At 45.5% G+C, this 27,534-nt stretch overlaps 2 protein-coding genes across 2 annotated transcripts in view; one reads left to right on the top strand and one right to left on the bottom strand.

Annotated features, from left to right (window-relative positions):
• The window catches only part of tmtc2a (transmembrane O-mannosyltransferase targeting cadherins 2a), a 34,532-nt gene extending 12,772 nt beyond the window's left edge, over positions 1–21,760 (top strand). The window contains exons 2-12 of the mRNA XM_068755564.1: positions 3,868–4,456; positions 10,995–11,829; positions 12,233–12,347; positions 12,975–13,060; positions 13,561–13,745; positions 13,860–13,938; positions 15,076–15,197; positions 17,270–17,351; positions 18,253–18,367; positions 19,678–19,741; positions 21,476–21,760. Coding sequence (XP_068611665.1) covers positions 3,868–4,456; positions 10,995–11,829; positions 12,233–12,347; positions 12,975–13,060; positions 13,561–13,745; positions 13,860–13,938; positions 15,076–15,197; positions 17,270–17,351; positions 18,253–18,367; positions 19,678–19,741; positions 21,476–21,760 — 2,557 coding nt within the window. The remainder of the gene's footprint in view (positions 1–3,867; positions 4,457–10,994; positions 11,830–12,232; positions 12,348–12,974; positions 13,061–13,560; positions 13,746–13,859; positions 13,939–15,075; positions 15,198–17,269; positions 17,352–18,252; positions 18,368–19,677; positions 19,742–21,475) is intronic.
• A 3,505-nt stretch (positions 21,761–25,265) lies between these two features.
• On the bottom strand, positions 25,266–27,216 carry LOC137910832 (protein mono-ADP-ribosyltransferase PARP11). The gene is made up of 7 exons (XM_068755244.1): positions 27,100–27,216; positions 26,703–26,823; positions 26,554–26,629; positions 26,347–26,419; positions 25,949–26,076; positions 25,695–25,846; positions 25,266–25,582 (listed from the first exon to the last, which is right to left on the bottom strand). The coding sequence occupies exons 1-7, from the start codon at positions 27,214–27,216 to the stop codon at positions 25,266–25,268; spliced, it is 984 nt and encodes a 327-aa protein (XP_068611345.1).
• Between the last annotated feature and the right edge of the window lie 318 nt (positions 27,217–27,534).

Below are 27,534 nucleotides of genomic sequence, written 5' to 3'. Positions count from 1 at the left end.
ATGCGCCAAAGGGAGATTATATTACTCAATAAGAAAGTCCTTCTATAGATTCTGGACTGGACTGAAGATACCCTTGTACAAAAGCAAGGCTGACTCAGATGAGCAATTATGAGATATAAAGGAAGTGGAACATAGAAAAGATAAAAGACCGGAAATTAAGAAAATATATTAATATAGATGTTAAGATTGAGAGGATGGAGACAGAAAGACATAGTCAATTAAAAGAAAATGAACAAACACACAACAGCAATAAAAGCTATTTATAATAAAATCTGTTTCGAAGATAGCTGAGGAATCCATCCCATTAGAGCCAACAGTGCTCTCCGCTGCAAAGGGTCCCACTTCAGTCCTGATGATGCGAAGCGATGGTAGATTAATCTGCAGATGTTTATCAGTGAGGGCTGGCCAGGACACACGATGGAGACAGACAGGCTGGATGGAGCACAAGTATTTAAGAGAGACTCAAATGTGGTGTTTTGCAGCCCGACTTCATGTTGTTCTCTTAATGGAGGATGTGAAAGCATTTAATGATGAATGCGCTGCATGCACAAGCTAAAATCTGTAAACCAAACTTTCAGAGGATGCAGTTCAACTTTTGCGGTTCCTAACTGAGGAATCAAGCCTGGAGCTCCTAATAGAAAATGTAGCTGTAGCACAGGGTAGATAATTGTATGCAATCTGTGTAGAGGCAAGAGAGCTTATTAAAAAAGTGCAACGGTGTTCTACACCGGTGTCTTCAGGGAGAACGGTTTGCATTCATCATGTAGTCCTGTTTTGCTGCTACCGTGATTTGAATAGATGCTTTAATATTAATATTGATTAGGATCAATGGCTGAGAATCACTAATTGTTTGACATAAATAAAGCACATTTTAAATATTGAAGAAAAAAAAGTGGCTATGCATAGCGTGCTATTAAGGGAAACATGAAACATTACATTCTTAAGGATGGCTTTAATTTGAAATAGATTTCAATGAGAAAATGTAAAGCTAAAATATATATAGAGAATTATTAACAGTATGCAAGTGGCAGGTTGAAAATATCCAACCTATTTCCAGTTCCCCTTAAAAAAGAAAAAAATAGAAAATCATTAACAATAAAGCAGGTGTGACTCTCTCATTTTCCGCTTCAGCTCCTTTGTGACTGATGTGAGTAGCAGCTTTTACTCGGTTTCACCTCATCAGGGGGAAAAAGGCGACTGTCAGGGGCTCCTTTATACTCGTAATGTGTTTTGTTTTGCGCTCTCGATGCATTTTCGCCAACCGTCTGCGAAAAGAGGCCGGGCGTTCATCTGTATGCAGCCGCGTTGCACGAGAAATCCCTGGTGGTGCGATCGCTGCTTGTGGAGTGCAGCATTTGCATATCGAAAATACACAGTGTACAGGTGAAAGAAGACCTCACAATTACATACACACACACATACACACAAACCTTACCCCAAACCCTAATGTCTCTTTTCAGCCCTTAATGGAAATCCCTCTGAATGTACCCCCCCCGCAAAAAAATAAGAAAATTGAAAAGACCAACCCCATCCTGTACTTTGAGGATTGTGAATGGAGTGCCCCACAGCATGCCTGCCTGCCCCACATACGGTGGCTGAATACAAAAGACCCCCCCCCCCCCCCCCCTCAAGAGCAATCACTCCGGGAGACCACTCTATCTGTGCTGCTGCAGCGACAGGCCTCAATGAAGCCATCAACGCACATGTGCACACACTCACAAACACAAAAACGGACATCTTTGCACGTCGCCATTTATTCCGTTAGCCCTTACACAAGGGTGCAAACACTCACACAAACACACGCACACACACACACCAACGCTTTCAATCCCTTCCAGAACCCTCATGGCTAATGCATTCTTTTCATCCCCCAGTGGTGAGCGGGAGCAGGGAGGGAGATGAGCGGTTGCCGCTGATTTGAATATTTAAATTATTTATCACCAGAGAGTATTGAGATCCAACAGCCAAGGCCAAGGGACAAGAAGGAGCCGGGGCGAGGGCGGATCCAGCCGTGTTCAGATTTGATAGTGTGCCATTTTATTGGCTAAGGAGGATGGAACAGTGGGGAAGCATGCTGATTTTAGTGGGTGGGGCATTTGCTTTGTCTCAGCGAGCCGGTGTTCTTTTTTCTTTGCGTGGGACGCTGCAGACGTGACATGAATCTAGCAGGAATCATCAATGCAATCGAAATGTTGTTCATCTTCACATTTCAGGGTTAGGGGTGAGTTCCGTGCACTCCCTGATCTGGGAGTGTGAAACATTCAGTAAATAATGGCTCACTGTGGACGGACGTACACTGAGTGATTTAATGACATTAGAAATATCAGACAAGCGAAAGGTTCCACTGTGGCTTGTTGCAGCTCGGGTGCCTGAGAAAAAACACAAGCCTCTTCCCTGGCAGAAAACAATCCTGGGAAACGGAGGAATTTACGATGCTGCTCGCACGATGACGGGGGAATCTCAGAGGAGAGGAAATATTCGAGTTAAGCTTAACACATCGAGTGATTTATTTCTTCTCTGCCAGACTTGCAGGTTAATTTGCCATCTGTGCCTTTTTTTTACTTTCTTGTCTATCGTTCTCTTTCACCTCCCAGGTTCTCATGCTGCACAGGCTGGCCGCTCCATCGCCTTCGTTTCTCTCCCTCCCTCTTTGTCATGCGCTCAGCACTAAAGTTTTGCAACCATCGGACAAAGGAAGTCCTCTCCGGTGCGGCGTGCACAAGTGCAGAAACCGTAAATAGTGGTAATTAAGCCTTGAGACAAAAGATTGCATATCGGCCAGTGATTCAATCTCAGAACCGCGATCTTTATGGCGCTCCTTTAAAGCAGTCCCCTTGTTGAAGCGCATGTGGACTCTCTGTTGTGTCTTGTGAATTTATTTCCTGATGAATACATTTTATAGTCACTGCAGAGTGCGTTTTCAGCATTGGCATTGCAATGCGCACAACGCGCTAAGGTCACCCGTGTGCAATGTCAAATAGGCCGAAGGCAAAGCAACACCAGCATGCTAGAATGTTCTCTTTCTCCTTGATATACCAGAAAGAAACTTGCTCTCTCTTCTCTTCAAATTTGGTTGATTTATGTTCTCGAGATGTCTGTTTTAAGGTTTAATGGCACAAAGCAAATTCTCTTAATTTGATTGGCGTCTTACATTAATTGAAAAAATAGTGCTCACAATGCTGTTAATCCTTCTTCTTCTTCAGCTTAAATGACAAGGCAACATCTGTCGACTTATCTTCTGTCGGTTTGTTGTTCAAATAGGCTTCAGAAAAATATTTTTGTGGTTTTTTTATTGCAGAGATTAAAACGGAACCTCAGATATTAACAATGCACAGGAAACCCCGCCGTTAACCTCGTCACCTTTGATGCGTCGGTGTCACCTTTGATGTCCTTTGACATTTCTTTTTTTTTTACCAATCCTTTACGTCTCCCTCTTAGCTTTGAGTTGTCGTATCTTTCATTCATCACTCTTAATCCCTCTGGTGGCACTCGTTTGTTTCAGTCTGTTTGTGTACCAGTAATGATCCCGTAATTACGGAACATTCACAGCAGCCTCGGGGGGGGTTTGTGTGTGTGTGTGTGAAGCCACCTCCCGTTGTGCTTCTGTGTGTGTGGGATGGCAACAATGCGCACATGTGTAAGGATTCAGTCACACACACACACACACAGGCTGTGGCCTGTTTATTGCATTTGTCTATTAAATGTCACGTGTGACTGAATCGTCAGCGATGCGGAAAACGCCGCTGCAGGCTTCACATCCAGTCCGTCGCCTCGGGATGCAGGACTCCAGAAATGTCAATCAAAATTCGAACAGTTTCAAACCACCTTCAGAGACCAAATACTAATAATTTCTTCTGCTTCTTTTAGCCGAGCCATTAAGACCAACCAGGATCTTCTCCCTGAGACCCCGTGGAGCAACATCCTGCATGACGACTTCTGGGGCACCCTGCTCACCCACAGCGGCAGCCACAAGTCCTTCCGTCCGCTCTGCACCCTGTCCTTCCGTCTCAACTACAGCCTGCACGGCCTGCGGCCCTGGGGCTACCACCTGCTCAACCTGGCCCTGCACGGCCTGGTCACCGGCCTCTTCACGGCCTTCGGTCGGCCCCTTCTCGGCGGAGGGCCGTGGAGCCTGCTGGCGGGCCTCCTTTTTGCATCGCACCCAGTTCACACTGAAGCAGTCGCCGGCGTGGTTGGAAGGGCGGACGTCGGCGCCGCTTTCTTCTTCTTGCTTTCTCTCCTTTGCTACACGCGACACTGCGGACTCCGGGGGGACCCGCGCGGGACGTTTCGGGCCCGGGGCTGGGGCTGGATGCTGGGCAGCCTGTGGTGTGCGGCGGCCAGCATGCTGTGGAAGGAGCAGGGGGTGACGGTGCTGGCCGTGTCGGCCGTTTATGACATTTTCGTGTTCCAGAGCCTCCGGCTTCGTCAGGTCCTTCTCCTGCTGGGAGGAAAGGTAAATTATCGCCTGCCACAGGGTGTGTTCCCTGGCTCCTGTCTTCCGTTCATATCCAGTTTCCTCTTCCTCTCCTCAGAGCCAAAACTCATCCACGCATTTAATGGTTCCTGCATGGTGGATTTAGTTGTGCGTGTGTGCGTGCGTGCGCTTCACATGTTTGTGCTGCACGCTGTTTCCTTTTCATAAGGAGTGTAATTAAGAAAGCTGTTTGTCTTTGCACAAACAACGCTCCTCATTTGTCATCTGCTAAACAGGAGGAAACTGAGCGGAGGGAAGTTTTCCCACTTCCTTGCAAATTTGCTGTTTTTGTTCAGGAAAAAGATCATCTATTTTCAGGGAGAGCTGTTTTTATTTTATTTATGGCGACAAAAGGGTATGTGCAGAAAAACAAAGTAACACTATGCTTCCTTTGCAGGACTCTGTCCCAATGACTCATCTGTTTATGGGAATCCATGTTTGACTGGAAAACGTTCTCTCACAGGCCCTTTACATTTGATTAGACAAACTGCCCCTTAGCCAGCATGATGTGCTCGTAAAACGCACAACCGTCGTAATAAAAATTCCCCTTGGGTTTGCGGCGCAAGGGCAGCCAGCCTCTGAAAACATCCATAAATACCGTTTGTTGATTTGTTGCACCGTTTGTGATGTAACCTTGCACAGCACATCACAGATGTCCTCTGGAACTTTCTTGCTCCGCGCAGACGTCTGCGTGACTGTGTCTCATTTACCGCATCCCGACGAAGACACGTCCTGCTTTATGGTGCCGCTGGGGCAGCTTCTGCAGCAGTCGTTTCTGGCAGCATAATCACCCACAATGGTTATTAGAGCGCTTGTGGCGAGTGGTCCAGGGAGATCGGAGAGGCGAGGGGAGGGGGGGGGGGGGTGCTTTTTTTCTTTGCAGAGCTTTTGCAGGAGGGGCTCGACTGCGTGTGCTTTCATGATTGCGATACCATAGCAGATTTAAAACACCACCTGTCCTTAAATTGTACCCGGTTTTCCTAGCAAGCTGCTCGATCATGTTAGAATAGCAGCAGAGAAAACAAATTGATGATCCATGTCAGGTTTTATTTAAACAAATGGAAACTGTTATTATGACCCAGGAATGGATTTCCTTACATTTTATTGAAGGAAGGACCAAGGCCTTTTAGCATTTCCAGCCACTTACAGTGACTGGCCCTGGATCTTTCACGCCTTTTGTGGTCTTATTTTCTTCATTGCAGCATCTCGGTGCTCGGTTCGAGTTGTGTCATGTTGTTGCTGTAAATTCTCCACCTTTCTGATGACATCCAAACAAACAAACAAACAAAAAAGAATAATTGGAAAAATACTAAAAAGAAATCGAAAAGTGACTTTAGCAGTCTGTTCCAGTTAAGTTGTATCATCTTCTTGTTTTTTTCTTTTGCTCCTGTATAAAAAGACAGGATAGATAGAGCGTGAAACACTGAGCGGTGCCTGATCTGGTGTGTTGCATCATGGTCTGTGGGATTTCATCATCTCCAGCTCCTGTCAGAAGATCAGTAAAATCCCAATTCCTTGTGAATTTATCCCGCTGGAGAGGGAGGCCATCACCGGCCGCCTCCGCCTCTCTGCACAGACACAATAGTGCTGGCTGCATCCCTGTGCCAGACCGTCTGGCCCCGTTGCCAACAGCCAGACACCGTGCAGCACATCTGGCTCATTTATCACTCTGGCAATGCCGCCCCCCCCCCCCCCCCCCATTCTATTGCCCCAGTCATGGTTATCTTGGCAGGGAGCTCTTTCTGTACCGGGGCCAGCCACGGGGGCAGTCGTTTCCTCCATTACGAGCCAGACGTCTCGAGACGCATGGGAACACAAAAGGGGGGGTGGGATGCGGAGAGGGAATAAATGAGAGTGAGGGAAACTATGCTCTCACTTCCTGTCTTTTATCTGCTCTTGGTCTTTCTCACCTACTTAGGGAATCTTGTATCACATTCTATGGCTGAGCCACGGTAACAATCTGCTCGGTGCGGCGCTCTTGACGGAGAGTGCAGCAAGAGCTACTTTCCATTCAATCAAAAAATGTTCCATTTCCTCCACAGCGACGCGGAAACGATTGAAAAATAGTCCTCGTCACGCTTGACCGCTGCCACGCAACCGCCACAAGCGATGAAGACATGCAAATCAATGCTAGCAGTGCAGCAGAGGAAACAGAAAGTCCCTCGAGCCAGCGCTCCATTTCTCATCCTATTAGGGCCGTAATCAGAATGAGATTCCAAATGAGACAAGGTGGGACGGAGGGAGAGTCGGAAAGCGATTGATGGAGATGAAGGGAGACGTGTCAGCACGGCGGCCTATTGAGAGAGTGGCGTGGGTTTTAAACGTCAGAATCACGAAGCATAAAGTCTTTGTTCGGTGGATGATAGAACTGTAGAACCCCCCCCCAACAAGCGAAACGGAAAGGCTGGAATAAAGGGGAGGATTATTTCCTCCCTTTTCCTAATCCTCCATGTTCACACTTTTTGGATTTTGCACCTTTAGTCAAATGAAAGCTGAGAAAGTGTTCAGGCCCACACAATGGAGGGCTGATTGTGTTCTTGCAATTTAAGTGTACCGTAACAGTGTCCTCCTCCTGCTCCTCCTCCTCCTCGCGCCGCAGAAGCACAGGATTGGTTTAACCCGGGTGGCTTGATTGTTCACACTGGAGCACTAGCTGGATCTTGACAATGCAGTTACGCATCCACGTCTGGAGGATGAATACTGAATGGGATTTTGATATCAGTCTCTCTTCATAAGTCGATGCAGTTGAAATACACTGAAAACCTTTATTTAAACCCTGAACGCTTTGAAGAGACGATTTGAATGGCTGACGTAGTTTCGTCGGCGAGCAGCCATAGAAAAAATGATCAAACTCGACTTGCCAATGCATTTTGTTCACGGTAGTTATGCTGTACCTAAAATGCTTAACTTTCCGTCTGCTGTGTTCCCACTTCCCTCTGGGAGCATAAAAAATAAAAAACTAAACAGATAAGCAATCTTATTTCTGTCATAACTCAAATCTTAAATACAGGCTTCGTCCTGATACAAGACATTTAAGTACTGGATTGCAAACGGGACCTCAATCTTGCCAATTAAGAACTGAAAGAAAGTGATTCTGGCGTGGCGCCTGGAACATGCGTTTTTAAATGAGCGCAAATCAACTGTTGAAAGTCTCTCAAGTAACTAAGTAAGTATAAAATGGGGCCAGCGAGTCTAAATCAGCTGCGTGACATCAGCAGCATCAAAAAGCCCCGTGCTCAACGCTGCTAAAGGCTGATGCCCCAAACTTTTCTCTGACTGGATGCTCTTTGATTGCCAAGTCGAGTTCAACATCTGGTGGACGGCGTGCGTGTGCGTCAACCTGTGACCTAGTCCGGGGTCTCTGTGCCAGCGGCAGCAGGGCTTTCATGGAGAGACATGTAGGGTAATTAGGTCACTCTATCAAAGTCGGCCCTCTCAATACCAGCCGTAGCGCCGCTGTGATGGCTCGGGCGAGTCGCGCCAAGTCAGCAGAATCCAGAGCACATTAGAGGGCTGTGAAAAAGAACTGGGCGCGTGCCTAATTGTACCTTTCATCAAAGTTGAGCATTTCACCGAGAATGAGCTCTGCTGGATGCGCGATGTGCAAACATTGGTTTTCCAAGTCTCTGAGGAAAGCTGGGAAAGATTTGCTCCACACGAAGCCCATGTAGCTCCGAGCTCAACTTTCACTTCAAACATATGCCGTCTGGCAAAGCAAAGTCTTTAATATTAGCGCAATCTTTTAAAGAGTGATTTAACTCTCGCCAACCCGAAAACCTGGAACGAGAAGATATTCTGGACGACGGTCACAGAAAGTCTTAAACGTGCACCATCAGCCCGGAGGTGTGGAAAACGTTCCGAGTCATTTCAATTTGACATGAATTTAGGAAGAAATGCCAAGAGGATTGATTCCCTGCTCTCTGGCGCCAGCGCTCGCCATTGCTAAGCAGCGCTCACGCGACGGTGTCAAACAAGCGAGCCACGCCCTTCTGCGATGTCACGAAAGAGATGCGATGATGAAAGGCGCCGTTTAAAGATGACGATTGGAGACGTAAACGCTGCATAAGGAAAGAAACGGGGAGAATGACAGACGGTTGAATTCAGGAAACATAATAAGATGAAAGGTAATAAAAAGTCACGGCGGGAAAGCAAAAATAATTGACCGTCTCTTTCCATACGAGGATCCAAATTGGAGAAGATTGTGTAAATGTGTTAGGTTCAATGAATGGGAGCAAGTAGGGGGGGTGCACTCGACAGTTGGCAGGAGGGGGTTACGCCATCCATCCTCCGCGGATACACAAATCTCACGGAGACCAGTCAGTCGTAGCCAGAACCTTCCCCCCAGGGAATTCAAGAAAGTTAAACAGTGGAATTACAAGAAAAGCTTTCAAACATTGATGATATATAGTTAAACGTTTAATTAATCTCACCGCAGAGAAGACCTTTCTCTACGCAGAAAAAAGAAAGGCCTACTTCTGCAAGCCAGAAGCGATAGACGATTGCCCCATGTCCTGTTTAAATTGAGTTCTTATAGAAAGCGTACAAACCGCTTCATCCGTCAGGATAGCACCCTGCCAATGCTGCTTTGAGCACAGCGTAAACTGCTATTGTATCCAAAGTCAATACATCAGCAGCCAATTTGAGAGATAAGATGTCATTTCAGAGCAATTAGAGGATGCACCTGAGTCCGGGATTGATTCAGATGTGAAAGGGCAACGTTGGATTATTGAAGATCTATTTCAAACGGACCAAAGAGGAGGCTGCTGAAATGAGAGCAAAGGTCAGGCCGACCTAAAAAACCAGCAGATTTTCCATTCCGTGGATGCTTCAGTATGCAATCTGCAAACAAACACGGCGGCTATGAAGCTGTGGCATGCTTAGAGTTTGACTCGTGACTGCGTTATTGATCGGGGAGTTAATTAAGGGCCGATTTAGAAAGAGACAAGGCAGTGAAGGGTAAAATCAGGCTCTTCCACCTAAATGCCTAAATGACTCTTTTACTTAATTGGCTTATCTTCTATTTGCAACGAGAATTGGATTCCTCAGACATTTTCTTCCACTGACAGCCAATATGGAGTCATCCATCAATGAGCACAGCGCTTTTTGTGTGTATGTGTGTGGATCCCAAATCAATATCCAATTTTTTTTGCTCCCGCCATCTCTTCCTCACTGCCAAGTATCGAACTCCTTGAGCCGCTCCTTTCCATCTTCCCAACTGCAACGAGTCGCGCCTGCGGCTTCCTGCCTCGCCTAAATGCGCTTTTCCATTTCTGATCTGGCAAAATCAACCGGGGCCAGCAAGTCAGGCAAGTCAGTGCGAAACCTCTTAGTCTAATCCTCGTCATAGATAACTTTCTAGAGCATTTCACAGGCTCTAGAAAGTGCACAATGATTATTATAATCAACTCACTTCAGAGATAAAGAAGTCGGGGCTCTTCTGAGTCAAATTATAGCTGCTCTGGTGGTGACTATCAGTTCTTAAAAACCTTGATAACACGTTGATTTAGAGCATTCACAGCACATAAACACGCAGCTGCTGCAATTCCCCGCGGACGAGTTCAAGTGGAGTTCATGTTACGCCACTTTGCCGAAATAATAAATGGGCTCAGAAAAATAGGAAGTGAGCCGAATCTCTGGAATCGTTACTCATGTTGTTCTGTCGTGTTTTGTGCATGAGGTAAAAGAGAACATGACCTACAAGCACTTTGTGGTCAGGACTGCGCCAGGCTTGCCGTCTCATCGACTTGTATGACATTTTGGTATTCATTATTGTGTGGGGAAACACGTGGAGTCAGATTTAGTCAAGCTTAGAGCACTGAATCTGGTTTAATCTTTGGTGGATTTCAGAAAGCACCATAGTGGAATATTATATGAAAGACATCTGAGTGTCTGACAGACAGGAACAGCGGCAACACCTCTGGATTTCTCTTCCCGCTGTAACCGATGGATGTCACGTTCCCGATGGATGTCATTAACCGATCGTCGGCTGTGTTTCCACTCAAAATTTGCATCCGTGCGGCTATTCTTTAGGAGTTTGGGTTTACAAAGGGACCAGATGTGTGAATTGCTTGTTTAAATGTGTTGCGTGACTGCAATCCTGCAGAATAATGCTCTTATGAAATGCAAACTGCATCTAGCTATCTAGCTGATTAATGACCCCCCCCCCCCACTCACAGAAACCCAAGTCTGGCAACTTGGAAAGACTTTGAGAAACTCCAACTTGACTGAAGTGAGGTCAGAACTGAGGGGAGTGTGCGGTTTATTAATCTATCTTCAATTCTAGAAATCACATTTGATATTTTGTTGATTTTCTCTTTTCTTTGGTTTTGTTAATTCCCCATCAAAAGAATAAATCATCCTCTAGTTTGAATGTGGCCATTTTCCATTTCTTGCAAACGGCCAGCTGCTAACCGAGTGTAGCATTCAAGACCATGCAGCGCCGTGCGTTCTGAGGCTCGGCTTGGACGAAGCTCTTCTGGACTGAAATATGTTTTTTTTTCCCCTTCCTCTCTCTCAGAAAAAGAACATCAGCGTTTTGCTGAGTCTCGCCGTGCTGGCTTCCTGGGGAGTGTTTCTGCTGTCGGCTCGCCTCTACTGGATGGGCAATAAGCATCCCAACTTCTCCAACTCTGACAACCCTGCAGCCGACTCGCCGCAGCTCCTCACCCGAACGCTCACGTTCCTCCACCTGCCGGCTGCCAACGCCTGGCTGCTGCTTTGCCCCGAAAAGCTCAGCTTTGATTGGTCCATGGACGCCGTGCCCTTGGTTCGCTCTGTGGCGGATTGGAGGAACCTTCACACGGTTGCCTTTTATGGTGGATTATTCCTCCTGGCTGTGTTTGGACTTCGGCGCCCCACCTTCCGTCCCAAGGAGACAAATGGGAAAGCCTTTGTCGCTAATGGGAAATCAATCATTAATGGGAATGGCTACCATGTCCCAGACACAAACCATAACACCGACCAGGGGCCACCAAAGACGGCCCTGAATGGGCTAGCTGGACTCCACCAACGCCCCCCACGGACGCCTCTGCCTCCAACAGAAAGCCTTGTGCTATTTTCCTTGGGCGTGATGTCATTGCCTTTCATTCCAGCCACAAATCTATTTTTTTATGTTGGATTTGTAATTGCGGAGAGGGTGCTGTACATCCCCAGTATGGGATTTTGCTTACTGATTGCTGCTGGTGCAAGAAACCTGTATGTGAGACTGAGGACTAAAAGCTGCAGGGCCATATTCTTGACTCTCTGTGCCGGACTGGTGCTGCTGAATGGACTCAGAACTGTTCAGAGAAACAGGGACTGGAGCAACGAGGAGAATCTCTACAAGTCTGGGATTGGTGTGAATCCTGCTAAAGGTACGAAAACGCCCGCAAGGTAGAATCCTTGCATAACCTTAAGTATCCGGAATTGTCGGGGATGCACTTACTCGTAAATCTGCTTTTCTTGGTGTGATAAGTAACTTGTTATTTCATTTAAGACAGATCAGTGTAACTGCGTTAGTCGATTTGCTGCCTTGTATACATTTTTTAAGCCATTTGAGGCTGCATTTCTTTTTCTAAACTCCACTGTAATGGAGCTCGTCTTCACTGGAGCCTGGAACCCTTTCCTGGTAGTAGAACTGCAGTTGCGCCTCTTTGCGAAGTGCATTGAGGGCCTGAAACGACCCCCGTCTGTGGGCCATACTTTTATACCTTTTAAACTTGCAGTTTTGTATTTTTTACCTGTGAAAGTACAACTTCTGACCGACGTGTCTTGCAGCCTGGGGAAACTTGGGGAACGTCCTGAAGAACCAGGGCAAGATGGCGGAGGCGGAGAAAGCGTACAGGAACGCGCTGCACCACCGAGGGAACATGGCCGACATGTTGTATAACCTGTGAGTGTTGAAGACGTCAGCTCCTCATCCTCCTGCATGCAAAGTCAGGACAGATTCTGATTCCGGTCGTCAATCACTCTGAGTTTGCAGCAGCGGAACGAGACAGCGAGTGACAGACGGGGAAGAAGCCGGAAGAGAAACGCATCAGCAAAATGAGGGAGGGGGGGGTGAGATGCATAGATGATGCAATACGAAAGAGAAATATCTTTGCGTGTCCTTGGTTCCTTTTGGTACCTTTCATTAGCTGAGGGGGGGGGACCCTCAAAGCGCGCCCACGTCTCTCGCCCTCATGCTGACTCTGTGTTTCTCACCACGTCTCTGCTGCCTCTCGTGTTACGAGTGTCAGGGAACGGTAAGGCAGCACAGAGAGCGAGCCGTATGACGTGCGCGCTCTCAGCCTTTAATGTCGAGGTGGCTGTTTGAGCATGATGGATAGTTCGACATATTGAGGTTAGGCGTCGGTATATTGGGTGAGGGATTTAGAAGCCGCTGCATTTGCTCTGTATTTGTTTCCTAGCCCGTGCCCATGTGTGTTTTCTTTGCCTTTCCGGATTAAAAAAAAAAGAAGACAAATCCTCTGTTCAGCAAGTTCACGCTCAAACGTGTGCATTTCTTCTTCTCTCTCAGCGGCCTGCTGCTGCAGGAGAAGGAGCGCTTCTCTGAGGCGCTGCGTTACTACAAGCTGGCCATCGGGAGCAGGCCGACACTGGCATGTAAGTATTTAGATGACGCGTGAATACCGGAGGGGATGTGATCTGTGTGTTATTGCTTAGGAGCGTGCACGGATCAGCGTCAGGTCCAACGCTAATGCCGATTTCAATGTTTTTTCCCACGTGGACCATTTCAGCTGGACTGTGACAAGATCCAATCTCACACTCCAGTGCCATTGTATAAGGAGAAATTCCCAGATTGCATTTTCAACTTCTTGCTTAATCGCTCGCGAACCTCATTTATTCCTCTTTTTTTTGAACAGGGATTCTTCCTAAACATTTGTTCGGTCTCCTTTGGGCTACATGGCTTCTTTTTTTTTTTTTATGTCCGCTCCCAATTCGTTTTGTATAGCTGCAACTTCTCCAGTGTTAAATCCAGATTCCCGGTTTTGTACATCGCGTAGTCATCGGTATATTTGATGAGAAAATCGACATGTTACGTTGCACACGTAATTCTGCGTCACCAAACTGCGCATCTCCCTCACATTGCCTTCTTCTCGCAGCGGCCTACTTGAACACAGGGATCATCCTGATGAATCAGGGCAGCCTGGAGGAGGCCAAACGCACTTTTCTGACTTGTGCCGACATTCCAGACGAGAACCTGAAGGACCCCCACGCCCACAAGAGCTCCGTCACCAGCTGCTTGTACAACCTGGGAAAGCTGCTTCACGAGCAGGGCCAACAGGAGGTCCGTGTGGTTCTCAGGAGACCCCCGGTTCATTTACTGGATGTGTATTGTAACGGCGCAAATCAAAAACAAGAATTTGTAGTTTAATATTTTTTGACCCCCCCCCCCCCGCAGGAAGCCTTGTCTGTTTACAAGGAAGCGGTGCACAAAATGCCTCAACAGTTTGCACCACACAGCCTTTTCAACATGATGGGTGAGGTGGTGTTCTCTCTTTGATTATAATTTCCCTGCTTTGATGGTAATTGCTCTGAAATGTTAATTCGTGTTTCGATGAAGTCTCATTTGCATGTAATTAAATTTGCATCGACTGTGAAGAACGTCATCATTGTTTTAGAACACGAGGAAAAGTAGCCTTGGAGAAATTTGGCTTGAACTTTACTGACAACTATTGCTTACTATTGCTTTTCTTCAGTCTTATGTGAGCCTTAAATGAAATTCAACAAACTGACATGAGTTAATTGCTGAACAAAACCCCTATGAGGACTTGAGCCACCTGTTTGATTCCGACAGCTCATAAGTGTGTGCGCAGACTTTGAGCTCTCCTGCCGAGGGCTGAAAAACGAATCCATTGAGATACATCACATCCATCTTATTGTTATTGGAGCACGAATTACGTGTTTAAAGCTCATCCCGATGGTTGCGATTGCAGGGAGATATCTGGAAGCATTCCGAGATGAGAACAGGAAGTGTTTTGACAGGTGGACGGAGGGGTCAGATGAGGGCATTAGTGGGGATGTGGGGTGGATTTGCTTTTCATTAAAACTGAATTCATCTTCCCAGATGAGCTCAACAACAGCTGTATCTGAGATCAGACAAATATCCCATAGATAGAAACCCAATATCTGCTGATACTCAGCGTGTAAACCAGTCTAATTGTCCCACACCTTGGAATGAAGCCGATTTTAGGAAGCGGCACTAATGCAAAATTCTTATGCACAGGCTGGGGAGACTTAAATAATACAAATCCAACTGCAAGCATGAATAAATTATACCTGCAAAGTAGATGAGAGCATTGCCAAATTATGCGATTTGAACAGGTGGCTGGGCTGCACGCTGCCAGACGTAAATCACGAAGTCTGTTGACTTTGCGTCGCTGTCAGAACTTCTCCAAATTAGATTTTTTTTTATTTAAAAAATATTTCCTGGAATAGAAAAACGAAAATGGAAAAATGTTAATCAAAAGGAAACATGTCAAAGTGGATTCAAGTATTTCTTGTAATTATGGTCTGATCAAATCGTTTTTTTAGCTGTAAATGTTTAATTTTTTGCATTATTGCTCATATTCTAAAACTAAATCCTCAACCTTGAATTCTGCTGCGTCTTTCTCCAGGAGAGGCCTACATGAGGCTGAACAGACTGGAGGAAGCAGGCCATTGGTACAGAGAGTCCCTCAGGACCAAGCCTGACCACGTCCCCGCCCATCTCACTTACGGCAAACTCTTGTCCGTCACTGTGAGTCCCATCACTGACACACACACACACACACACACACACACACACACACAGGAAGAAGCATTATCTCGCCGTGGTTAACTACCAGGCCGGCTGTGTTTAAGCATGCAGACAGAATCCGGTGATGAATAATGCATACTGAGTGAGTTATGGGTTGTCAGACTTGTGGTGAAGCAGTGCTATTGACCCCCCCGGCCCCCTAGAGCCTGAAGAACCGCAATAACTCTTATGAGGTGTGAGCTTCTGGCTCTGCGAGGTGCATGCAAAGCCCCTCGATTACACATCAAGCTACAGGGAACGCGATGCTTTCATAAATATGAAATTATTTTCTCATTCGTCTCATTCGATGAAAGAAAAAATGATCACGCAGAGACAGAGACAGAATTGAGAAAGAAAGGCCACTGATGCTGAAATGCATCTCTCACGCCCGAACTTTCAACATGTGGGGAGTTCGTCTGTGATTGGCTGACCTCCAGATTCCCCCCGAGTTTGCCATCCCTCGCTTTGTGTATCCGCGAGTGCTAAAAATGTCAAGATGACAAAAGTTTGCCCAACGTCCTCGTTTTTTTTCCCTTCTTCCTGCATTCCCTGTCCTCCCACCACATATCCCTTTCCACAAAAACAAAAACACACTTAGGTGACAACAGATGTGTTTGCAGCTGGGTCACGTTTCGACCGTGCATCTGCTGTGACCCTTCTGGAGAGTTTTGACCTCCCCTCTTCCACATCCTTTTGTCAATGGGTACAGACACAAACAGTCTGCACTTGCAGCTTGCAATCCTTACAAGCTTTCACCTTAGTTCTGATCATTTCCCTCCTTTTTTAGGGAAAGAGTTGAAGACACACACCCACACGCACGCACACACACACATCTGCCCTGCTCCCGTAGGCTCATTCAGATCTATGGAGGCTTCTGCCTCACAGTGAGGTCTCGCTCTTCTACTGCAGGTCTGTAGGGATAGGAGCTCAGATGTATCCTGGACAATGGGCCAGCAGACAGGCGTATTATGCAATTACTCTCCTTCCTTATTGAATCAGTCCATCAGCCAAATTTTTTTCTTTTTTTTTTTAGCTGTCCTCAAATCACTTGAAAAGGCAGACACAGCGAGCAAAGGTGAAACTGAAGTCTTGTACCACAGTTCACCCCGACAGGATATGCAGTGCTGACGTAAAGTACTCCAAATTCTTTTTTTTTTTTTACCACTTGCATCCACCCAATAGTAAAGCAAATAACAAAGGCAGCTCCTGCAGCTGCTATTCCGCCTTATTCTTCTAAAGGTCAGAGTGCTTTCGCTAAAACCAGCCGCAATTTTAGAGCCCTCGGTCGGAGAGCTCTTTCTGCAATCAGGAGGCATTTGAGAAAGCTGCGGTCAGGCCAACACTAAGCTGACCTTAACCTTGAAACGATGCATTTAAATGCAGTCAGCGCTGGTTGCGTTGGAATGTCATCAGATCAACAGCAATGCAGCATACATGTGATCAAGGTGTGAAAGGTGGGGAGAAATGCGTCCGAAAACAAAAAGAAATAGAGAAAGACACGTTTTAGTCATTGCATGCAACAAAGCTGTCTTGACTGATTTTTTTAAATTGACCTGAACCTGTTAAATAATGACTTGCTCCAATGCCTGAACGCTGAACCACCGCGGTGCTGATGGATCGATGGGGAAAAGGATGTATAATTGTATTTACGGAGAAAAAAGAAGCCAAAGAACATGTGAAATAAGGCCTGATATTGACTGATTCATTTCAACTGCGTGGCATGAGAAAAAGCCAATGAAGTGATCGTAATGCGCCCCGGCCTGAACACGTCTCCGTGCGTGACAAGCCAATTGGCAATATGGAAGCAATCAGCACTGGAGCCTGCAACAAAAGAGGCGAAGAAAGCAAACCGTGTGCACACAGAAGCTCTGTTTCTGTCACTTCTGTTGCAGGTACACACACACACACACACACACACGAAAACAAACCCTGATGCATCGCACGTTTGGAGCCCTGCATACGAGTCATATCTATGTCTGAGTAAAACAAAACATGCTTTGCCATTAATGGTCCCCTTCTTTTTTTTCTTTAAGGGCCAGAAGACGGAGGCAGAGAAGTACTATCTGAGAGCTATTCAACTCGACCCTACTAAAGGAAACTGCTACATGCACTATGGTAAGAAGGATGTGTCCCAGGTTTCGCGATTTGAGAGTGTTTGCAGATGGTTGAAACGCACGAAAGCAGGCATGCATCCTCCGTTTACCCGAGTGAGGACGCAGCCTCAGGATGCATGTTGTTATCCATTCCCGACAGGGAGTAAAACATGATTCCGCCTGCGCCGCTGTTGATCCAGTATTTCAGCTCATAGGAACCGGCTTCATGCTGCTCCATCCTGCTAAGACTGCTGTTGTGCATTGTCCCTTCTCGCTCCCTTATCACCCTTCATTTCTCACAGTGCTTTCTCTGCACTGGATGTTTTGGGGTTTCAAGATTAGCTCGATCCAGGGCGAGCGATCCCTTGCTGTCTTTGGACCGAGCTGCTTCCCCTTACAACTCTTTACCCTGTCACGCCCTATCGGGCTGTTTTCAATTTTTTCGAATGTTATCTTTCAGCTTCTTTTTTTTTTTTTTTTTTATCACACGTGTGGCGGCACGAGGCATCCTGTGTTCGCTGGAGGAGCTCCAGGTGCGTTCAAGGACCGATATCTGGCTGCAATTTCGCCATGACAGCCACAAACACGGAGACTCGCTGATGCAGAATGGAAGGAAGTACGCGTTGTGGACGCGATAACGCTTTCCTTCCTGCCGTTGTTCGCAATGACACATTTTTTATGCAAACGACCCTTCATGTGAGGGAAGGAAATGAGAGTGGCTGGTGTTGGGGAGGACGATGCAAAGGACAGGGCGAAGTGGAGGAGGTTGATTTGCTGTGGCGACCCCTCAGGGGACAAGCCCGAAAGAGAAAGAAGAAGTTAATCGTCAGCCTTTATTCACTCACTCAACCACACACACACACACACACACAAAAAATAACTGGTAGAAATAAGACGACGATCTTCGTCTTCTCCTCTTGCAGGTCAGTTTCTGCTGGAGCAGTCTCGTCTTGGCGAGGCAGCGGAGATGGCAGAGCGAGCTGCATTGCTGGACGGCTTGGAGTTCGACGTGGTCTTCAGCGCTGCTCACATGCTCAGGTTGGCCGAACCGCTGATGCACACCTATCATTACGGGCTTCAGCAGCTGCTCCACCGATGGAGCGTTACACATCTCGCCTTTCGTTGTTTGGCCATCAGCAGGATTATTATTGCCTCATATTCCAGTTTGCTAGAAGTTTGTCCCTTTTACTTTCTATACGCTTTAGGCCTCCTTTTATTCCTTACTGCAAACCACTCTGAGGCTCCAAATATCATGGGTAGCCTGGTGTGCAAGCGCCATCTTAAAATATTTGTATATTTATCTTTGACAGAAAGGTGATACACCTTTGTTTCAACTCAAAGCCACTTCCCTTAAAAGCCGACTTCCTGCTTGTTTATCTGCCTTTGTCGATTTGACTGCGCTCCACGAACAAGTTCAAGAGATGAAGACTATGATAGTCGCATATGAACTCCATGGAACCCTCATTAGCTGCACACCCAAGGCACTTCTTACCCAAGTCACAGTCTTATAAATATTAATTGCCATGTCAGGAAAGAACGGTTTCCTTGATTTTATTGGCTTTGGCACGACGAAATCCGGTTCATGCACTCCCTGGGTAAATGGCACGTATGGAGCAGATTAACGGCCACTTTGTGAACCCAAGTTGCAGCGTGTAAAAGAGAGGAACAATTGAACAAGTGTTTCTGGTATGATGGAAACAGCCTCACTTCACGATGCTCTGGCAAAAGAGCCTTTGCTGCATCGTCGCAATTACATCACTTAAATGCTTCGCTGCCGCTGTAGCCGAAGAAGACTCATTAGACTCATTAGTATTTGTAGGTTACTGGATAAATACGCTAAATGCATCTTTGCATGCAGGAATTTAGACTATTAAAACTCATTTCATTCCAAAAACAGACAAAAGGTTAGAAAAAAAACTTTTGTGAGACAAAGCGTGAAAAAGAAAAGAAAAAGAAGCGACTGAATCTGATTCTCAGCCAATCCGAAAGCATTTTGCTTCAAAGCGTACACAACATAGGAACTTTAAGGGATTTCATGATGCATGCCTTAAGATACTCAGGTGTGTTGACATAGCCTTACTCACCCCGGCAAAAGTAAAGTACAGAAGTATTTACTCCGTAAAGTATTATATAAAAATAATTGCATAATCACAGATTCAGTACACAAATATTTGTAAAAAAAAAAAACATTTTAATTAACACTGAGACATTTTACAGCAATTTACAAAAGGAATGAATGAGGAATTATGAATTTTTATACAATTAAAGTAATGAATGGATGATGTCATACTCAGTAATGTGCATGAGTGCGTGAAGGTTCCTCAGTTTCCATTTGTCGCTCTCTTCAGGCAGGCCAGTCTAAACGAGGCAGCAGAAAGGCAGTATGAGCGAGCAGCCAACCTCAGACCAGATGTAAGTACATCACTTCATCCCAACACACGCATGCGCACGCACACACATACACACACCTCAAATATAAATGCAGTTTTCTATAACCTACAAGTTGCTCATCATTCCGACGTTATATTTTGCTTCTGTTATTCCTGGCAAACAAGCATGGGGCGTAATATAAAATGGAAAGTTCTTGCTGGATGTGCTTAAGCAAGCACAAAATCCCAGCGGTTGCAGGATCAGTGGTTTGTGTCGCCTGATATTGCCGCATCGTTAAGCGGAGAGAACCCCGCGGCCCATCGCGTCTCTCAGCGTCAGCACATGTGGTTGAGGAAGTTAAGGGCAGGATGGAGGGATGTTTCTGTCAGGCATGAAGCGATGGTCAGAGTCCTCATGCCCGCCACAGGAGCAGCGAGTGTTATATGGCCACACACAGCATATATCCCCGTTTCCTCATCCTGTCCCACGCAGCCCCGTCTGATTAATTCCTTAACCAAGTGTGCATACATTAATCTGATTGAGTTTTAATTACACAAAACTTACTTAAGATGTATTTCAGGCATTCAATCCTGAGTTTAGCTCAATTTCATCCATTTAATCAAGAATCTGCTTAATTTTCTCGATCGTTCTACTGGATAATTTTCACTCATCATTAACCCAGAAAAGCTTCCTCTCCAATTTGCACACCAGGCAGACCTGCCCCGTGGGAATGTATTAGGAACACGGCGTACTCTGCGCCGTACAGCATCCACCCCTCTCAGATAGCATCTGCTTGTCTGTTCACATCCTGTCGAAGCTCTGAATGTAAAACCGTGGCAGAGAATAATTGTTGAAGTTCCCCGTTTTCAATTGGAAAGACATATTTGTATATTTTAGTCTGTAAAAAAATAAATAAAAAAAGAAGCCATCTCAAAGAAGCAGGTGACATATCGTTTTTTTAAAGAATTAGAACATGTCTGCAAGGGAGATGTTTGAGAAATACAGCTCAGGAAGCAGAATACAACATAAAGTCCAAAGATCAAAGATGCTGTAAAGGCACCATATATCCGACCCGCTGAAGGCCGAGCGGCAACGTCCCTTTCATCACCGCCGGCGTGTCACAGCCAAACTGACCTGACTTCAGAAGTCATTTTGCAGATAAAGCATGAGCTACAAAAGTAATTGGCTGCCTTCTTGTTCAGAGAACTCGTGAAGCTATGGGGCTGCTTTCCCTCCCCCGGTTGTTTGAACTGAGAGGATGTTACCTTCTTGGAGCATTTTCAGATGCATCTGCTTGACGCATTCATCTGTCGAGACTTGAAACACGGCAGAGGGGGGGTTGGGGGGGGGCGCAGCCCTACGCTGCAGCTGCTAATGAATGAATTTCCCAGTGAGATTCCAGGCCACCGGTGGAAGTATTCCAGCTCTGTAAGCCCTCATTTGATACATTAGGTGAGCGAAACAAGCGTCCACTCCCACGGACAGCCTTTTTTAACACCACTTGAAAGTTGGAATGTAAACAAATCAGCGTTGAGGAGGCAGGACCAGTTGTGTTTGGGGAGGGAACACGTGTGAACTAGTTGCCAAGTCGCTAACCGTGAGTCTCGAAAGTGAGGACTTGGGCCGTGGGAGGGAGGCGAGATCTCGGGTGAGACTTGTGTGGTTGTTGGAATATTTTCCGAGTCATGTTAAGAACCAAGATTTTGCAGGCTTCCACTAAGGGTCCATGATTCCGTTCTACTTCCGCCTCTCACTGCGCCTTTGCCCTCCTTGCAGTACCCGGCTGCTCTGATGAACCTCGGCGCCATCCTGCACCTAAACGGCAAACTCCCCGAGGCGGAGGCCAACTACCTGCGAGCACTGCAGCTGAAACCTGACGACGTCATCACCCAGTCCAACCTCCGCAAGCTGTGGAACATCATGGAGAGGCAAGGGCTCAGGATCGGCGGGGGGAGCGGAGGGGGGGCTCGAGATGCAGAGGGGCGAGCTTTGAATCAAAAGGGAGCCGCCGCACGCTCGACGATACGACCGTGTCACGTTCCCTTTCAGGAAAGAGGATGAAAGGTGTCCGTAAGAGGCGGATGGATCGAGGCTTGGCATGGCCGGGGCTCAGGGAACGTTCAACCCCATAATATGTCATCACCAGTGATGCGCGGTGGCACGAATGCCGAACACTGATGTCACTTTTTTACTGTTGGGGTTTATGAAGTGATGCTCATTTGTTCAGCTGATGTCACAGGAAAAGAGCTGCAAGTCCAAACTTTCCACATTTGGGTTTAATTTGAATATAAAGCTTCAGCAAAAGTGATTTGAAGAGTTCCTACAGGGGGGGGGGGGGGTGGTGTTAAGTCATCGGCGCTGTCACGTGTCGTTCACAATGCCAGCTGAGTCGTGTCGCCGATTTCACAAATAAAAAAGAAAACTGTTTACTTGAGGAGAACCACTGCAAACGCCTTTTGTGGCGCCGAAAGGGCGTTTTGGGAAGAGGGAGCTGATCCTCATCTCACTAGCATAACTGTAGGTAACGCAAACAAGCGGGATTTAATGTGGAAGATGGCGTTTGCGCCGGCAAGAAGCGACAGGTTAAAACTTATAGCATAGCTTAGCATTCTGCTGTTCTTACCGGGTGCCGTAGAAAAAGAAAAGGGAGAGCGAGTACTCCTCAGTGGTGCCAAAACTTGTGTACACCTCTCGTGCCAAGCAAGAACTTCTCTTGTGTGTCGTGTTCCTCGTGTCAAATGGTGTTTCACTGCGTGTGATCGAGTGACCAAACTTAATTTATTAATACATGTTTGTGTGAAACAGGCTGCACTGTGCCATCACCCTCACAGCAGGACCACCTTCTTTGATTTCTTCCAGTAAGCCGATTGCATTCATGGATTTTTGTATTTCTTCTCTCTGCTCGAGGCCGTTGGGCTGTTTCCTGTCATGTGACACAGAGAGAGTTACTTAAAATGAGCTAGATGTTTTTTTTTTTTATGATCAATGTTGGATTAAATTATAGAACACGTGTAGGTGAATATGTGTCGTGTTTTGTACAGAAAAAAAAACAGAACCTTTTTTCACAATAAAAGAAGCCTGACTTTTGAACTCAGCAGTGTGATGTCCTCCTATAGCAATGTGAGCCCGGTCGGCCCGCTCGCCGGCATGCTTAGGAGAATACGGTGAGTTAATATTTGTTTTTGTTTTTTTACCTCCACCTGCTTCCCGTGAGGACAGAAAAAAAAATCAATGCAGGGCAGTGAACAAACGGCAAACCCTGCAAAAATCTGCAGCAAATATGTGAGTTTTTCACCACTATATAAATGCATCGTGAAATCAAAACCTGCTGATGCTAAACACACGACTCAAATTGCTAGGAGACGGTTTCCAGGCTCGAGGAATTAAGTGGTATCACTTAATTTGGCAGGAGGCAAATCCAAGCAAAACAACAGCGGCATCGCTATAGTGTGTGTAATGCCCAGGGTGCAATGATGTAATTAATAAATGATCCCACAGTCAGTCCATTTCTTCCCCCGGAGGCCTGACTGCTGATGGAAATGACCTATATGGCTCTAACGTGAGAAAACTATTTGGCACTTGTTCAGGCTTTGGTAACAAAGCCGCTCACTGAGCGCTTTCCAGCTATTATTTCACAGTGACAGCTCAGGATTGAACGACAGCAGCCTGGAATTTGCCGTCTGGACTCCGGGCCCATTTAGGAATCGAGCGTGGCAAAAGAAAGAGCTCTGTTTCCGTCAAAAACGCCTCATTTCATGACCATGTACATCCGAGGTCACACTGGCTCAACACCCTTTCAGGAAGCAATTTGATAAGCTCTTATCACAGGGGCAAATAAACAGGAACTAATGGAAATCAGCGAGTCGAGTAAGGCTTCCACTTCTCAGTGCTTTCAGTACTTCACACCTAACAGACCAATAAATTGGAAGTCATTCAGAAAATTACATTTATTCATATTTGATGGCTGTATTGGCCTTCCATAGCCGGCAGACCTTGTTTCACATATATTCTATATGTCAAAGGAATAGAATAAGCTCAAAAATATATACCGGTATATAAAAAATACTCACAGTAGCTATTGCTTCTGAAAAATAGAGTGCTTGAGTTTAGTGATGAGCTGCTAATCCACTCTGAAGGATGTTCCAGCAGGAACCACCTTATCTAATGTCAGTCAGAGACTTCTGAGCTGTACCTCGTGTTCTCTTTGTTGAGTCAACAGCGACCCCTAATGGTGGTTTGCCTTAGCTACTGTTTGCTCCATGAGTGCGGCTGATTCAAAACATTCCATTCTGCGCGCTGACTGTACCACTGTGTTAATCTTTAAAATTACTTCAAAAATAAATAAATATATATTTATAAAATAGCAAAACAAACGGAAAGCCTACCTTTCATTCATAATACTGTATATCATTTTTTATATGGCATCCAATCCTTCAGATTTGTTTTTGCATTATCATCGATGTGTTTGATTTTATGTAGAATATCTTGGAAAGGTTATCAGATGATCTTTGATCTAATTCAGGTGTATCAAGAGTGAGTTGATAACATTTTGTGTGGATCTGGGTACAGAATACAGATACAGATTTTTTTATTTTTCAAGTATCATGAAAACTTAATGATCGGCCTATCAAAATAGACAATCCACAGACAGACAAATCGTGTTGCGCACACACTAACCACAGATTTACGAGAAATGATGTGATCGGGATCCAATCCAGAACAATTGCACCACTTTGTGGTGAAGTTAGTGCCTTGCATGCCTTTGGTAATAAAAGCACATACAAAATCATGAAATCAAGTTATCAATCCCAATTAAAAACAACAACAACGTTGCAAGGCTGATATTCCTTACAGTGCTTTACTTTACATGTGCTGCAAACATTCACTTTATGCTGGAATGCTAGACTCAAGATGAGGTTGTGAAAATACAAACAGACATGGGACAAATGAGCACATCGCAACTTTATGTCATTGTGACACATTTACTAAACCTTTCATGGAAAGGGGGGGGGGGGGGCACCAATGCATGTATAAAAAAAACCATTTAGAGGTAGAAGCATGTAAATAAACATGTAAAACTATGACCTGTGATCATACAGATGAGGGTATAGAGACGGATAGAGCACAATGCTAAATTCTTCATTTTGTCATTTGGAATTATGCCAAGGCGATTTGAAAACAAGCACACGTGGCACTGCTGAGACGTGGATGGCGGACAGCCACCTATAACCTGCAGGCTGCAAGTCCCTACTTTAGACAATTGCGCATAGGCATTATACAAGCAAGAGCATAATCTGGTCTTCTGCCTGTCTTTATTTACAAAAATGTTACAAACACGCCTGTTTTAGAATTCTGTGTCGAATACCAGCTGCACACAAAGCCTTTACTGTCTTAATTTTCCACTACCCCCCAAAGGCACTTTGGATGACTCATGCTTCAGTTGACTCCAACAGGAAAAAGGGGAAATGTCTGTTAAGCTTGAATCTTTTGTTTCCATTTCATTCATTCATCCGATTCTACATCCCGAAAACATGTTCATGTTTGAGATCCAATATTGCTTTTGACCTTAGTAGAACTCAATCAGATACTCTGGATAAATCTGATTGCTATCAAAAATGACATAAATCTTTGGATTGGCCATATCATCCACACAACTGTCATAAAAGTTGGTCAAACTGGCATCCTTGGATGGTGGCCTGCAGTACATGGAATGTCCGACCGTGCACTCTCCAACAAGTACTCTGGCCAGGAACATGGTCTTGTAGGGCGGCTCACTGGCAAATATTGGCGGGGCGAGTCCGTGCCTCTGCAGGATGGTGTTGTGCTTCCCAGTGGTGTGACAGAATTTACTGGAGTATTTGGCATCACGGGCAAAGTAGCTTCCTGCATGGGAAAAAAACAAAGAAAAAGAAACGTTAAACTCAGACAAAAAAAAAAAAAAAATGAAGCGCGCCAGTTATTTCATGATATTGCCTCACAACGCAGGAGGATCTACCTTTGCCATAGACATCGCCATGGCTTCCCGTCAGCCGCCAGTCAAAGTTAAATGTACATATAGCTTGTATGTTGCTGTGTCCTGTGCCGTGAAACAGCATCCGCTCCTCAATATCCAACGTGCGCTTGACTTTTCCCAACTGGGTTTTCTTCCTGAGGACAGAATCGAGAAATGACAGCACACGGTTGTGATCAAGTCGTTGCAAAGTGTGGCCAATGCGATGTCTATTCAGAGCCTTACGACAACCAGTCTACCTGCAGAAGAATTCCCATAAGTCCAGGTTCTGAATCCTCTGGATGGATTTGATCGGATGATCCATGGTCCTTTCGTACAGTCTGCCGACTTCTTTAAACTCATACGTGTCTCTTCCAAGTTGGATGAGCTGCCAAAACACAGTCATACGTACAAACGGGATTTACATTGCGGATCAGTGAAGGACTGCATACCGTTTCTGTGTTGTAAACAAAATGCTGAAACGATGGTGATTTGCCAACAAACTTTTAAAGAAGAATTCCCTTTTCTTCAATTAAAAAAAGCATCAAAACATTCACACCAGATAAACACTTGTTTTTTCCTCATCCTGCTGACGTGGTTTAGAAACCTGTTTGTATCCTAGTGTTGTGTGTGTGTGTGTGTGTGTTGTGTCACTCACCTGATACGGCTCGTCTGTGTTGATTCGCTCCCAATGACAGGGAACAGGTAAGGCGAGATTATCACAAATAAACCTGATGGAACAGAGTGAAGACGAACAGCATTATAACACCAGGTGCTGTATCCTAAACGTCCGTGTGTCGACTCCCTCCAATATCTTTTCATTGTTAGATTGCAAAAACGTCCATAGAAGTCAACAAAGCTTTACCTGAATCCAGTGGCAGAGTGAAGGGAGCGCTTGATTGGCCGTTGCTTCCCTGTCGTTACATTTATCTGCCGCATAACTAGTGGGAAATGTAAAATGTTTGACTTCTTTCATATATCTGAAGACTGAATCTCCGGAATCTATCCCTTTACCTGAGAAGTCCAGTCTGTATGTGTACTTGGCTGTGTGGAATTCCATGACGCCCCGTTGGTTCCTGTTGTAGCACTGTTCGATCTGAGCACTTGTCACAGAGCAGGCCGCACTGGGATCGATCTGAAAGGGCGTTAGAAAAGTAGACTAGTCAAACGGGGAAGATGGAATGCATGATAAACTAATTGATTTGTAAAGCGATGGGAAATAAAGTACAAACTAGCAAGATTGTCGATTAATCATTAGAAAGTAAGATTTCAAAATGCTGATGCTACAATACTTATAAATGGTTTTTAAATGGACAACATAACCAGAAGACTTCCAGCTGTTCATGGGAAACAATTTCAACATTTTTTTCTCAGCGGGAGGGGAAAGAAAGTTGTCCCAAGCATGAGTTACCTCAAACATATGCCAAACGCCGCACTCAGCCAAGTAGAACCAGCACCAGTTCGACTCGGATGTGTCCATCTCCTCAATCTCATTGAACTCCTCCTCTGATGATCTGGTGGCTAACATGGCTAAATCTGCAGTAAATCAATTAAAACAAGCAATCATCTTTGAGGAACTCAATAAAAAAGTATGTACAGTATGTATAGTCTTTGTTTTTATCAATCTAATAATAATAATAATAATAAGAGGTCGATGCTGCATTATATGTTGCTGATAGATGGACCTGTCAGCAACATATAGTCAGATTTGATTACTGACTCTTTGTTTTCTGCTCCAGCAGGAGTATAAGTATGAGAACCTACACAGACGTTACGTTACGTAATTACAATCACACCATGGCCTTAGAGCATTTCATTCTGTAAACAAATCGGAATAATATAATAC

Source organism: Brachionichthys hirsutus, chromosome 22 (genome assembly GCF_040956055.1).
Source record: "Brachionichthys hirsutus isolate HB-005 chromosome 22, CSIRO-AGI_Bhir_v1, whole genome shotgun sequence".
Lineage (NCBI taxonomy): Eukaryota > Metazoa > Chordata > Actinopteri > Lophiiformes > Brachionichthyidae > Brachionichthys > Brachionichthys hirsutus.
Note: the sequence above shows the minus strand (reverse complement) of the source record. Positions and strands in the feature narration are given on the sequence as shown.

Coding starts and splice junctions, on each gene's coding strand:
- LOC137910832 (XM_068755244.1), bottom strand. CDS start 27,216: ATGTTAGCCACCAGATCATCAGAGGAGGAGTTCAATGAGATTGAGGAG. Junction 25,847..25,948: donor TTATGGGAATTCTTCTGCAG/GTAGACTGGTTG, acceptor TTCTGTCCTCAG/GAAGAAAACCCAGTTGGGAA. Junction 25,583..25,694: donor TGGCGATGTCTATGGCAAAG/GTAGATCCTCCT, acceptor TTTCCCATGCAG/GAAGCTACTTTGCCCGTGAT.